We start from the raw sequence: 14,946 nt of genomic DNA, 5'->3' as shown, positions 1-14,946 counted from the left end.
AATACATTTAAAAAAGCCTATACCACTCACACATCCCATCCATACATTGCCTGGTTGAATACTTCTTTCCCAGGCTGTGTCAGTAGGGTGCAAAATAATAATTGGATCCTAGAATTCAGATACAGGAACACATGGCCTTCAGGTAGCAGAGGTGACTTTTTAATACCATAGCAGGCTTTCTTGATTCTACAACCAAGAGCTTTGACTCTGGAATATAGTCAGTCAAGTATAAAAAGTTACCTACCTTAAAAGGTGACAAATGTTAGAGTTAACTCCTTTGCCTAAGTCCAAAATCATGTGTAGGAAACTCATAGCTCTAAATAAAAATACACTCATTCTGTCTCTAGTTCAAGCTCAGCTCTGTGCCTAGGATTGTAGATGAGGAAGGAAAAAAATGGAAATAGGTATCCTAGGACCAAAAGGAATACAAATTGAGAGGAGATGAAAAATGTTCTCAGACCAAGACTGAGAAATTCAGGAATATAGTCTCTTAGATATTTATTGTAATCTCCAAAAAATAAAACAAGATAAACACAAAGAACAAAAACCACTTTCTATACAGAATTCACATACAAACTTAATACCTAATAGAGCACATACAGTTCTTACACAATTAATTTTAATAAAGAGAATTAAAACTTCACAATGTGAATATGCTTTATAGTGTTAAACCCAGACAAGAGCTCCTGTGGACACATGAAGAGTCAAAATATTTGCTGTGCAGCAGTAGTTTTCAAATAAACATCACGATCACTATATGAAAGCATTAAGCCGTTACTCAATTTTTTCTCAAGAAGAGCTCCACAGTGCAGTCACTAAGAAGGAGCCGAAAGTGCCTGGTTACAAAGGAAGGTATTCATCTATGCACTTCCCCACACCCTTTATGGGAAACACAGAACCACAGAAAAATCTCTGGGCTCACATCTGCCTGGTTGACACTGAATTTGACAATGCCTTGTGGTTTGGTGCATGGGCAAAATGTCTAAATCTACTGTTCTTACGAGCTTCAGATTAATTTGTGTTTTGGGCCCGAGTCCGGGGCTGTTCAGCACAGAGGAATATGATGATACTGCAGCTTGCTTTCCTCATGGGGATAAAAACAGAGAGAACAAAACTGGGGTAATTTGTTGGGTTTCCGAGGGCCAGTCTGGTTCTCTGGAGGAAAACAATGATCTCTAGCTGCCATCTCTGTCCCCCTTCCATTCAAGGGAACAAACTGTGACCTTTCCCTTTTATTTGCCTGGCACAGTCTCCTCTATCTAATTCTTTCTGGGATCATGTCTCACCTCTTCAATGGAGCCATTCTTGACTTTTCCTGTTTTCGTAGGTCTTGCATTCTCTGTGCTCCTATAGCCTGACATAACATAGCATTTAGATCATATCCTGGTATTTTGTTCCTTGTTCTTCAGTTAGTAAGCTTATTAGAGGCCAGAGCCATACCTCTTCCATGTTTGATTCCCACAGCACTGAGTACATGGTATTCAGTAACTATTGATGACTAAACATTTAAACACACCCTTAAATCATCATTCTAATGTTGGCTACCTGCTTACATTTTCCTTTTTTTATATTTGGCACGAAGTAGGCTCTAACCTCCCTGTTTCACCCACCTCTACTTGACTTTTGTGGGTCCGAGAGCAGGCTATCACATGTAAAATAGGGCCACACATCGCTGGTAGTGGCCCAAAGCCATTTAATATGATTGGCACATTCTTACATGTCAATTTCAGGCAATTGCCATAGAGAGAACTGAAGGCTTCCTGTAATGTACAGAGGGCCATGGTCATCTAAAACCAACTGTTTTTCATCATTTTTAGTGAAAAACTCAACGTTTTTCCCAAGGGTATCATGATTTACTCTAACTAAAGGAAAAGGCAAAACAGTATTAAAATGAGTGTTTTGCCTTAAAAATTAAAACGGCAAATAGGAGTTTAAGGTAGTTGTCCTACTTGAAACTTCATATACATAAATACATAGTTTTTGGTAATCCAGCGACCAGGCCTAATTTCTTGATTTTGTATCTCATTTAAGTTCTAGGCCACCAATTATGAGATTAACCAAGGGAGTCTGAGGACGAATATATGAGTTTATGATGATATACCAAAGTGATTTAAGGATTCTGACTTGTTTCTCCTATATTATCAGTGTGGACAATTGAGAATTGAAAGTGAATATGACATTAGCAACAACCTAAAAAGACATCAATATTTTAGGATTCTCAGTATTGACAGTGTTAAATTTGCAAACAAAACACAAGGTTGAGTAACAATAAAATATACACAAAAATATGAGTGAAAATTCTTAGGAGACAGAACATGTGATCAACATTTCAGAGAAAAATAAAAATGACTTTTCCTTATGTGCATATTTTTTCTTAGGTTTCTAAATTAACCTCTTATAAAAGGCTTAAGGAAAATTCTGAATTAAAGAAGGGACTGCCTATATAAAATAAACTAACAGCCATTCTGTCTTGAAAATAAAATCCACAATTCTAAAAGGCAAAATTGACATATATTCCCATATCCTAAATGTTTGGTCTTATAGGGGAAAAAAAAAAAAAAAAACATACCTTGAAGTAGGCACAGAGGAGTTTCACATGACACCAATAAGGTATTCACTGTATAAACTGTACCACTAGACAAATACAGCTACACGAAATAATCTGAGTAAGTCAAACAGCCATCAAAGCATCTCACACATTCATTATAATGCACTCTTTCACACTAGTTTATATACACTGAGTAAGTCATTAAATATTGCACTTATTGGCCCATGAACCCTCAATTCTGAGGTGTTGAAAAATAGAAAACAAATCTATTTTTATAACATATTTCATGCAACATTTAAGACATTTCAGTTCCACAAACACCATTAAGTAGTTGTACATTTGGACAGTTCAACGGTATCACATCACGTCTGACATTAACAATATATTAACAGGAATTACAGGAAGTTTTCATTCAGCACATATCCTAGGGATGATGAGACAATGCATGGAAAACCATCATACTGAAACAGCAAACAATCCCCAGATTTCACTTTTATGAGGCGTATGGAACCACTAGACAGATGTAATTTATACTCATGTCCCTGAAAGGCCAGGTGTCTGTGGCTCATGTACCATCTGCATCTTTAAGAATGGCATTCATGAACCTAAGCAACCTCTAGTGCCAAATAATATGACCATGGAAACATTTCCGTTAAGAAATAAAGCCACAGCCAACTCTCAGTTGTCCACAATGAAGGAAAGTATGAACACAGGTGAATGAAATACACAGGTCCCCCCCACCCCTCCCACCTCATTTCAGCAAATAATGACTGGTTGAAATTCTACCACTAACTGTACTGATGGGAGGTAAGTGGTGAAACTTGAGTCTCATTTCCTATTCTTGGTCCTGTCACTCTGTGAGGATAGTGCTTTAAAAAAGTGAAATGATAAAAAATCCGAAAGTAGACAAGAGAATTGTAAATAGAAAGCTCAATTTGTCCACTAGCTACATGGTCTGATCTTAATACTTGAGCTCTGACAGAGGCTTTGAAATAATTTCTTTTCTCTAGAAGGTTTGCAAGTTATATTCTCTCTATCCTCCCCTTTTAATGGGAATTAATTCTCTGCACAGCCGCAAATCAAATCAGTGTGAAGGATCTATTTTGTAGACCTTTTTAAGGGAAATGTCAGTTACAGTTGTTGGAGCATAGTAAAAGCTCCCCTTTCCCTAGCACTGAGAAAGCACCATATATGGAAATTTTCCTTCATAGAAAAGGTATCTGTGTTTGAGTGTGTATGTGCTGGGAGGGGAAATACTATCTGTGTGGCCCAAGTGTAAATATTTTAATCTACTTAAGGGAAGTATTTGACTAGAGTGTCAAGCATTCCTGTAAACGTTTTTAAGAAAACATTTATTTATGAAACAACAATAGGTGGATATATTTTAAATAAATTCTCTAGACCTGTTTTTGTCCCCTTAGAGGTTATTGTATTTTTAGAACCTGGAACCCTTTAGGTGCACTGTGGAGATAATCAAACTGCTTTTTTTCCTGGTTATAAACTTCATCTTTTACCCAATTTTCCCAATTTGTTTCAGAATATAAAACAGGTTTTTGTCTTTAACTGGCTTTGATCAAAAATTTACCCAGAATATAAAGGAATCTAAAAAGCTGACCCTGATTGTTCAGCTGATCAAAAAGACTTCACCATTTTACTGGCAGACCCCTAAAACACAGGTATTATACACAAACGGGCAAAGCCAAGCAGAGCTGGAGTGACAGCATCTTCTAGGGGGTGATAAGAAAAGCCACATGGGTCTAGTTGCTCACGTGGTAGCCTGACACGGCACACTGAGAGAGTACACACACAAAGGAACAACGAGTTCTAGTTACCAGTCATGCAAACTATAATTTAGAAAGAGAGAGCATTCTTCAGACAGAAAGGCCACCTCCCAAGTATGCCACGCCAAAAATTCCTGATGGAGCATTCCAATAGTATATGGAAATTATTAAACACTTTTTGACCTAGAAGAGTTTTAATCATGACTCTAAGATTTATCTTAGTATTTCACATGCAGCTGCTACCTCAGCCTTGGGGTACCTTGGGAGAGTCTGGATACATTTTTAATACAGTCTCACAGATGTCACACAGTTGACTGAAGGATGGCACAGTATATCCTCACTGAGCATGAAGAGACACGTTGGATAAAGAACATCAAAATGAGCCACTGATTACTGACTACCATGCTCCAAAATTAATGTTGCTTCATGGAAGTTCAGTTAACAGTAGACTGTATTTCACTTTAAACCAAGAACATTGCATCCCTGAAAGTCTATCCTCAGTATAGATGTAGTTAAAATTGGAAGTTTAAATTAGTTCCTGAAAGATAACCAATGTGCTGAACCAAAGAGCTATTATTAATCTGGATAAGGGTTAAGTAGGTGAAATACATATTTGTTTGTTGAGTATATAGATGTCTTGTATAATTGCGGTTGTAGTGGAATTTATAATTCATATTTAACATAACGCTGCAGCTTTCTGCAGCAACCAAAGGCATCATCATAGTTCTCATTCCAAATAAAAATCTTAGCACTTATTTACTAGGCTGGCAAAGGGATAATGATTTTAAGTTAAACTAAAGAGGGGGCTAGAAGTTCATCAAGGCAGTGGAGGCTGCTCAGCGGGGGCAGTGGCAACGAACTAATTCACTATCTTAAAGCAATTCTTCTTATAAGCCCATAGATACAATGCTAACTTGTAAACTGCCATCTTACGACTTATGAAACTTCATGCACCTTCTACATCCACTCACATCCCCGAAAGCTGAAATGCAGGTCCACTAAGTGGCTGTTTAGAGGAAATAATTTCCAGTCCAATTTTTCATTTACATTTCAGAACAGAAAGGAGTGTCCCCAGACCAAAGCTCTTGGAAGTATCTGCTCAAAACGATCAAGGTTTGATTATAAAAGTAATCAGAGGGAGGGGGTGATGAGGAGAGGGGTGACAGAGGAAGAGAAATTTGTTCTTGAAACACTAATTGAGTTGCATCAAAGACAAAAGATGGTTGTCTACAATTTACACACTAACACAAACATACACTTTGTAAGATGTCTTTGTTCTTTTGAATACAAATTTCGTTAGGCCATTAGTAAAAATGATCTGTGGTTATTTAAGCTGTTGGCAGACAGAATATGGGAGGTATTGTATGCATGTGTGTGTGTGTATACACATTTGTGTGCATGATGGCCTAAAGGGTGAAAAACCTTGGAACCACAGTGTTATAAATAATATAGCTTGATGCCAATAGACGTTTACTTAGTTAATCCTAGGCTGGTTCTTCTTTTGCCAAACTTGATTTTAAAACCAGGATTTCTTGATGAGATTAGGAATAGAGAAATTTTCTCTCTTTCCATGTGCTTTACAGCAGGAGCATAGGTGCTCAATTCATTGAGCTCTGGGACAATCCTTTTTGGAAGAGTCTCACTTAGAAATTCACACTGGGGTTGGGGCTTCAGAACTGAGCATCTATTAGTAAGCCTTTACTTTCATTGAGGTTTGAAAAATAGAAATTATTGGATGTCCCTTGGCACTGACACCTGGGCCATTCTTGCATTATGCTCCCGACTGGCATACAGTAGCTCAAGTGTGGCATGTTTGACATCGTGTAAGTGGGTACTTGGCTTAGGTCTTCTGGCTCTAGAGCCATTTAATTTCAATGGCAGTTAGCTCTTCAAGAGGGCAAAACTCAACTTTCTTTCCAATTTTCTACCCTCTCTCATTTTGCTTTCCATTTTACAATAATATACATATCAATGTCCTTCTGAAAAAGCTATCTGAGACATCATATTGAGGTCCTTGACATCTGTAAGTATGTATGTGAGATCAGGTCTGAGAGAGGATGGGAAGGTCTTCCTGGTTCTATTGCTTCCTATTAGATTGTAAAAGTCAGCTTAAGGGCTATATCATTTAACATGGCCATTTTCTAGACCATGTTAAAGAAATATTACAATATCATGCAAACAGGCTTCTGTTGCAAACAAATCGGCTTTGATGGCCCCTGCCTTCTCTTTCGTCCCTTCACTTTAATTTCTGTGGTTTTTGAAGCTAGTTGCCCCATTAAAATCTAATAAAGCATTAATGTCTTCTTGTCTTCACTAGGCTAAGGTCTACCTTGCAGAGTGCCAAAGTGAAGATTTATTGCCAATTAGTGGATCTTAAGCTAAGAAGATGAGAAATAATAAGAATGTGGATATGCTTAAGACATGCCAAATGCTTTCTCCTGTAATTTTCATCTTCTAACTTACTAGTAATATATGTGACCTAGTTCCCTGACTTGCAGACATTTATTCTCCAGAGAACTCTTTAGATATGCATCTTTCCCTATCAATATCCTTGCTCAAAAATCTGGCACTCAATACTTTCATGGGAAGTGTCTCTATTTTGAAAAGAGAAAAAAACCTTTAACATGATCACCAAAAAAGGGGAAAGTTCACTTAATGGAACTGCCCTTCCAAATATGCCAATGTGTGCCTGCTGCCTTAAAGTCCTAGCTGTAAACAATGCTGGGTGGTGATACAGATGCTGTGTTTCTTTTCAGTCCTCACTTAGAATCGCTGGTGGGATTGGTTGGCTTGTTAATCATATATGGTCTTCAGGAAATCCAGGAGAAAGTATCTCTAGGAGAAAGAATCTGGGTGTTCAAATGGTTTCCTTTCTCCTCTCAAATTGCTTATGGCACCCTAAGATTTTTCTGTAACTCTCAGCTCCAAAGAGAGGTCTCTGAGTAACTTAAGCATGTTTAAAGGCTTACAGAATGGGGATATGCCTTAAAGGTATAAATACTTGGATTGAAAAAGATTAGAGATGATAATTGTCTTTTCCTCAATCTGAGAGCCATGGAGATACTGTTTAAATGACTTCTAGCCAGGTAAAAGAACCTAGGGAGGTGCAAGCAGAAGGCAATGTTTGGGGAAGCAAGCCTACATCCTACGGGAAGAGGGGCTCTAACAAGCTTCAACTTAACCTCTGTTCCAAGAGTTGGTGATTGTTCCAGAAAGTCGTGGTGATATATGTCATGGGGGGAGCTCAGGCCTTGGAATCCCAGGGCTACTCATATCCTTCTTGGTTAAGACACTTGTTACACAACACATTCCCCAGATACCTCTGTCTGTCTGTGCCCTCAAATATTCAGAATGTTGGGTGGTGCAGTCTTGGGTTAGGTATTCCTTATTTAAACATCTAAACTAAGACTACTGTTAAAATCTACTTCCAGTCAGGTAAATATTAATCTTTTGGTAAATTTGCAAGGGCCTTAAACAATATTTCAATTTCTTTATAGTCAGTGGTCTTCTCAGTTATAACAACACTGAAAAATAGATACCTTTCCTAAACAGTAAACCAACCAGACCCATGACAGTCTCCCTAATCATGGGTAACATTTCCACTTGATTTTCGATTGAGAGTAAAGCAAATAAGGTCTCCTGAGCTCTCGCCCTGCTCATACCACACACACAACCAATTTCTTGGTTATCATCCCTACAAGTGAATAGCATAATTTGAACCCGTAGCCCCAAACTCAGTTGTACTGAAATTATAATCAGAGGTCCCAGCAGTAGCTTAATCTAAGAAACCTGAAACAAAAAGAGCCTAGAAGACAAATAACAAATCACATGCAAACATCAGATGTTTATAGATGGATAGTCCTTACAAAGTTAAGATCACATATTTGCCACTTATTAACACCGGAAATCTCCCCGGAACTGAATGCATGTTCGAGCCACAGACATGAAAGATTTCCCTCAAATAATTATTAGGCAGTATAAATGAAGGCTAATTGACCATTTATAAATGCTATTGTTAGCAACCAACCCCTCTGGAGCTGCCTGTACTGGGACACTAACAGCCACAGGTGGGCTGCGGTGGAGGAGGGGTTTCCCTGAGCCTCGTGTTCTGCTTTGCGGCAGTGATGGCTGGATCTGTCTCCAAACTCTCGGACATTTTGTCGCAGATGATATCCACGAGACGCTCAAATGTCTGCTTTACGTTAACGTTATCCTTGGCACTTGTTTCAAAAAACTCAAAACCTGGAAGAAACACAAAGAAACACAGCTTGGTCACTTCATACTTCTGTGGAAATTAAATGGGACATGGTGATGGTAGGATGGCAGTGGCTGGTAGGTTTGGTTTGGGTGGGAGATGAGAGGCAGGATGAGGTGCCATTTGAACAAATGCTACCATCTTGCTATCCATTAACAAAAATGATAAAGTGGAATTAGCGATGTTCACATCTTATTTTTTTCTCTAGACAAAAAAAAAAAATAAAAAAAAAATTCCTTGGCAAGAGTTAGTAAGGATGACATGAAGAATCCTTGACACAGTCTGTCTCTGCCATCTCTTACTATAAGCCCTGGATCAGCGTTCAGCCTCTTCTAATCTTTTCTAGGTCTGGGGTTATTTGGCTCTTTTTTTTCTTTCTTAATTTCAGATTCTACCAAAATTATTAATTTTCATTTTTTCTTTAACTTGAGGCTTATAAGACTTCATGTTCATATTCTTCTGTGAAAGGGACTCCCCAACTCCCACATAATGCAGCTCTCACTTTTTCCATGTCTGTCCTACTGCTGCCTAGTAAAGCGTTTGAGGGTAGGCCTTTGGTAAATTTCCAGTATTTAACTGGACATAAGGTGGCACTAAAGAATCATTGGATTTTCCCTAAGCGTGCTTCAACCTCCTTTAGGAAATTTGAGTGGTGTTAGCCTACAGCCCTCCAGGGCTTTGTATACCACTGCAGCTAGCTACTGGTGCCGATTTTTCCATGTCTTCTGTTACCTGTCAGCAGCAATGTTTTATCAACATCTGGGACAGGACACGATACATTTCAAATAAGCTGCCAGAAGTGCAAGAAGTTACAAAAAAATGCAGTGACAGTTTCACGCGTTGACTGATGTGTCACTGTACCTGGGTAGAAGCAGCCTTAGTACGCTGCTCTGTACACAGCCTTGTCACTCTATTGTTTGCATTCACATTCCACGGGGCTGAGCTTGCCAGTCAGTTGCCATGACAACCTCCCCACTAGGCCAGCCAGAGATTGCTCTGGTCCATCCAGGGGATGTTGATTTAGAATGTATTGGGTTGAACACAGAAATGCTGTCCTAATCCATTCTGAATTTTACACCCTATAAATCCTTCTGGTTACATCTGGCCCTATCTCTGAGGAGCCACATGGATTCAGAATGATTAAATCATGTGATTTCATCCCAGCTCCTGGGGCCAAAAGGGAAAAAAATGGATTAATATTTTGAATCCATGTCAAAATCACTCTCATGAGCTAGAAATACTTATTTTCTTAAGCAGTATTGAAGATAAACAACAAAAAGCAATTTTCGTGAATTAAAATTTCTAATTTAGTTAAGATAGATGACTATATCTGAGCTCGAATTTCTTTAGTTACTGTATATTCTATTGTTAAAATCTGAGCGAGTAACTACAGGTTTTGAGCTGAAGGAGCCAGCATGAATTAAGACAGGTTCTATAAAATAGCAGTGACTATTTCAAGCCCTCTTTGCCTTGTATTTCCCTTTCATTTTTCTCTCTGGACAGTGTTTATATAGCTCTCTTAAATTTCTAATTTCTTTACAAAAAAATGCTATCTGGCCTCAACAGAATTCTCTTTTCTAATGTTTGCAATCTATAGGGCTAGATCATTCACCTTTCAACAATTTGATCCAGATTTTGGAAAGTGCAACTGCTTAGATCCATACTTGCCTAGATGTCAGAACTATTTGCATCCTTGTGGGGATTTTCTCAGTGTTAACAGGAGGGTGCTTTAAGTCATAAGATACCAAAACCCCACTGAAATCAGGATCCCTAAATGAGACTTTGTGACAAATCATGGGAATTTTTTTCTCCAAAGGTTTCATTTTTCTCTCATCGCTTCTGCTGACACATCTTTTATTTATTAGCATGATTTAGGGGGAAGGCACTGAACTTGAAGGGTATCATAAAAGATTTGGCCCCTGTAAAACAAACCACAGTAAGCCATGCAAACCTTTATCAAATGTGATTCTTTTAATCTGGGCTTAGAGACACACAGTGTTGCTGGTGTACAACTTAAGGTCAGTAAAATGATCCTTGGGCCCAAGAGCCAGACTGCTCTGTGTCTTGACCTTAACCTGGAACCCCAGGAAGAGAACATATTATAACAGCCCTCCTTTTATCCAGCATGGCTGGAGAAGGAGGTGCCATAATGTGGTGAGAGGGATGGATTGTCAGATGGGAGATTTAGCCATAGGAGCGATACTTACTGGCTTTGTGACCATGGGAAAGTCATATTTTTATTCTTATGTTCCTTATTTATGACATTTGTCTTACATTAGGCTCAAATGAGAAAATATATGTAAAAGTGCCAAGCAAACCAGAAAATGCTATTGTATAATTATATAATTAAATAATACTATTATTATAACAACAATAATAGTAAGAAACTAACATTTGGGTGGTTACTGTAGAACAGGTACTATTTAAAACACTGTATCTGTGAGGCAGGTGCCAGTATTTTCTCCAAATTATTGATAAGGAAATAGAGGCACAAAATGGCTGAGTACTTTGCTCTTTTACTTGATCAGCCAGTAATGGCAAAGCTGGCATTTGAACTAAACCTGAACACTCTCCTCCTCCTTCAGATACTCTGCAGAGCCTACTGTTTGGTTCAAGTTGAATTGGAAGTTCTATGTTAAGTAATACAACAAACTTTCATCAATTTACATAGAGAGTGATTAACTAGTTTAATACTCTGGGTGAAACATATGAAACATCTTTTCTTAATGATTCCAAAGGTACTCTGGTATTTTGTGCTGCTTAAGGTTCATCAAGGTGGCCATCAGGACAGCTATATGTCTATAGAGAAATAAGTGAAAGGTTCTGGAAATTAGGCCTCCTCTCATTGACCAAATGTGCTGTTTGTCATAAAATGAGATATTCAGGATCAAACTCAACATCATTATTTTAGCATATAGTTGTTTGGATTCAGGGCAAAGCAAGTTTACTGTGCAATAAATGATTCTCCATCCAGGGGAATCAGTATCTTCATCCAAGCAACTCTATGTGTGACCACACTCCACACCTATGGGTGTCCATGGTGTTTAAAGCTCATGGGCTAAATTGTAACCACAAATTCAAACCCCTCAGCCTTTATTCTTCTATTGAGTCATTGTTGGGTTTTATGGCCATTACCTCCCAATGTATCATACTACCTTCAACTATAGCAGCATGACCTTTTTCTTAGAAATATTTAACCTCCCATTCATACACATGAACATCAGTGGAAAGCCAGCACTTCAGTCAGTGATCCCTAGGAAACAGTCTTTTTCATAAAATTTGAAGATCATTTCCAATTTACTAGGTAGGACAGTGTGATTTGGCAGATCAAATAAGTAGCCCAAGGTCACAGAGCAAGCTGATTGTGAAGGGTGACACAAATCTCCTAATAAATAGGTTACTGACTTAGCCTACAGCCTTGGACACGTGTCCCTCAGACTATATCATCCTGTATTAATAATTGCAGCATATACATATTTTCATCAACAAATCAGTGAACACTTTAAGTAAATCACAGAAACACTAATCATCCATTCTAATTTCTCTCTGGCACAGACAGCACTGTTCCAAGCTGGATAAGCCTTGCACCATGGTTCAGAACATCTTTTTTAAAAAAAATTTTATTAGACTATAAGTTGATTTACAATGTTGTGTTAGTTTCAGGTATACAGCAAAGTGATTCAGTTACGTACATACATACATTCGTTCTTTTTCAGATTCTTTTCCCATGTAAATTATTAAGAATATTAAGTAGAGTTCTTGCTGGTTATCTATTTTATATATAGTAGTGTGTATATGTTAATCCCAAACTCCTGATTTATCTGCTGCCACCATGTTTCCCCTTTGGTAACCGTAAGTTTGTTTTTGAAATCTGTGAGTCTGTTTTATCAAGTATTTCATTTGTGTTTTTTTAGATTCCACATATAAGTAATGTCAACAGATATTTGTCCTTTTCTAAGTGTCTTACTTAGTATAATAATCTCTAGATCAATCCATGTTGGTGCAAATGGCATTATTTCATTCTTTTTGATGGCTGAGTAATATTCCACTGTATATATGTATCACATCTTCTTTATCCATTCCTCTGACAATGGACAATTAGTTGCTTCCATGTCTAAGCTATTGTAAACAGTGCTGCAATGAACACTGGGGTTCATGTATCTTTTCAAATTATGGTTTTCTCTGGAAAAAAAACCAGGAGTGGGATTGCTGGCTCATGTGGCAGCTCTATTTTTAGTTTTTTAAGGAACCTCCATACTGTTCTCCATAACAGTTGTACCAATTTGCATTCCCACCAACAGTCTAGGAGGGTTCCCTTTTCTCCACATCCTCTCCAGCATTTATTGTTTGTAGATATTGTGATGTTGGCCATTCTGACCATTGTAAGGTGATACCTCATTGTAGGTTTGATTTGCATTTCTCTAATAATTAGTGATGTTGAGCATCTTTTCATGTGCTTTTTGGCCAACTGTATGTCTTCCTTGGAGAAATGTCTATTTAGATCATCTGTCCATTTTTTTACTGGGTTTTTGATATAGAGCTGCATGAGCTGTTTGTATATTTTGGAGATTAATCCCTTGCTGGTTGCTTCATTTGCGAATATCTTCTCCCATTCTGTGTGTTGTCTTTTCACTTTGTTTCTGGTTTTCTTTGCTGTGCAAAAAAGCTTTTAAGTTTAATTAGGTCCCATTTGTTTATTTTAGTTTTTATTTTCATTACTCTAGGAGGTGGATCCAAAAAGATACTGCTGTGATTTATGTCAAAGAGTGTTCTGCCTATGTTTTCTTCTAAGAGTTTTATAGTGTCCAGCCTTACATTTAGGTCTTTAATCCATTTTGAATGTACTTTTGTGTATGGTGTTAGACAGTGTTCTAATTTCATTCATTTATGTGTAGCTGTCAAGTTTTCTCAGCATCACTTATTGAAAAGACTGGCTTTTCTCCATTGTATATTCTTGCCTCCTTTGTTGTAGATTAATTGACCATAGATGCAAGGGTCTATTTCTGAGCTTTCTATCCTGGTCCATCGACACAGCAATTTGTCTTTGCGCCAGTGCCATACTGCTTTTTTTTTTTTTTCCTAATTTTATTTATTTATTTGGCTGCGTTGGGTCTTTGTTGCTGTGCGTGGGCTTTTCTCTAGTTGTGGAGAGTGGGGACTACTCTTCGTTGCCATGTGTGGGCTTCTCATTGCCGTGGCTTCTCTTGTTGTGGAGCATGGGCTCCAGGCATGCAGGCTTCAGTAATTGTGGAACGCGGGCTCAGTAGTTGTGGCACATGGGCTTAGTTGCTCCGTGGCACGTGGGATATTCCCAGACCAGGGATTGAACCTGTGTCCCCTGCATTGGCAGGAGGATCCTTAACCACTGTGCCACCCAGGGAAGTCCCTACCATACTGATTTGATGACTGTAGCATTATAGTATAGTCTGAAGTCAGGGAACCTGATTTCTCCAGCTCAGTTTTTCATTCTCAAGAATGCTTTAGCTATTTGGGGCTTTCTGTGTTTCCGTACAAATTTTTAAGTTTTTTGTTCTAGATCTGCAAAACTTGCCATTGGTAATTTGATAGGGATTGCATTGAATTGGTATATTGCACTGGGTAGCAGAGTCATTTTGACAATATTGATTCTTCAAATCCAAGAACATGGTATGTCTTTCCATCTGTTTGTCTTCAATTTCTTTCATCAGCATGTTATAGTTTTCAGGGTACAGGTCTTTTGCCTCCTTAGGTAGGTTTAGTCCTAGGTATTTTATTCTTTTTGATGTGATGATAAATGGGATTGTTTCCTTAATTTCTCTTTCTGATCTTCCATTGTTAGTGTATATAAATGCAAGAAATTCCAGTGTATTAATTTTGTATCCTGCTGCTTTACCGAATTCATTGATGAGCTCTAGTAGTTTGCTGGTAGCATCTTTAGGATTTTCTAGGTATAGTATCATGTCATGTGCAAACAGTGACAGTTTTACTTCTTCTTTTCCAATTTGTAGTCCTTTTATTTCTTTTTCTTCTCTGATTGATATGGCTAGAACTTCCAAAACTATGTTGAATAAAAGTGGTGGGAATGGGCATTCTTGTCTTGTTTCTGATCTTAGAGGAAATGCTTTCAGTTTCTCACCATTGAGAATGATGTTTGCTGTGGGTTTGTCATATGTGGCCTTTATTATGTTGAGATAGGTTCCCTCTATGCCCACGTTCTGAAGAGTTTTTATCATAAATGGATGTTCAATTTTGTCAAAGGTTTTTCTGCATCTACTGAGATAATATGGTTTTTCTCCTTCAGTTTGTTAATATGGTGTTTCATATTGATTGATTTGCATATATTGAAGAATCCTTGCATCCCTGGGATAAATCACAATTGATCA

General features: G+C 38.0%; 1 protein-coding gene across 2 annotated transcripts in view; it reads right to left on the bottom strand.

Annotated features, from left to right (window-relative positions):
* Nucleotides 1–480: 480 nt before the first annotated feature.
* Nucleotides 481–14,946, bottom strand: part of RAB3C (RAB3C, member RAS oncogene family) — a 302,467-nt gene continuing 288,001 nt past the window's right edge. For both annotated transcript variants that reach the window (XM_067030998.1, XM_059060471.2), the window contains exon 5: nt 481–8,571. In XM_067030998.1, coding sequence (XP_066887099.1) covers nt 8,384–8,571 — 188 coding nt within the window. In that variant the 3' untranslated portion in view covers nt 481–8,383. The remainder of the gene's footprint in view (nt 8,572–14,946) is intronic.

The sequence above is a fragment of the Kogia breviceps genome, chromosome 4 (genome assembly GCF_026419965.1).
Source record: "Kogia breviceps isolate mKogBre1 chromosome 4, mKogBre1 haplotype 1, whole genome shotgun sequence".
Classification (NCBI taxonomy): domain Eukaryota; kingdom Metazoa; phylum Chordata; class Mammalia; order Artiodactyla; family Physeteridae; genus Kogia; species Kogia breviceps.
Note: the sequence above shows the minus strand (reverse complement) of the source record. Positions and strands in the feature narration are given on the sequence as shown.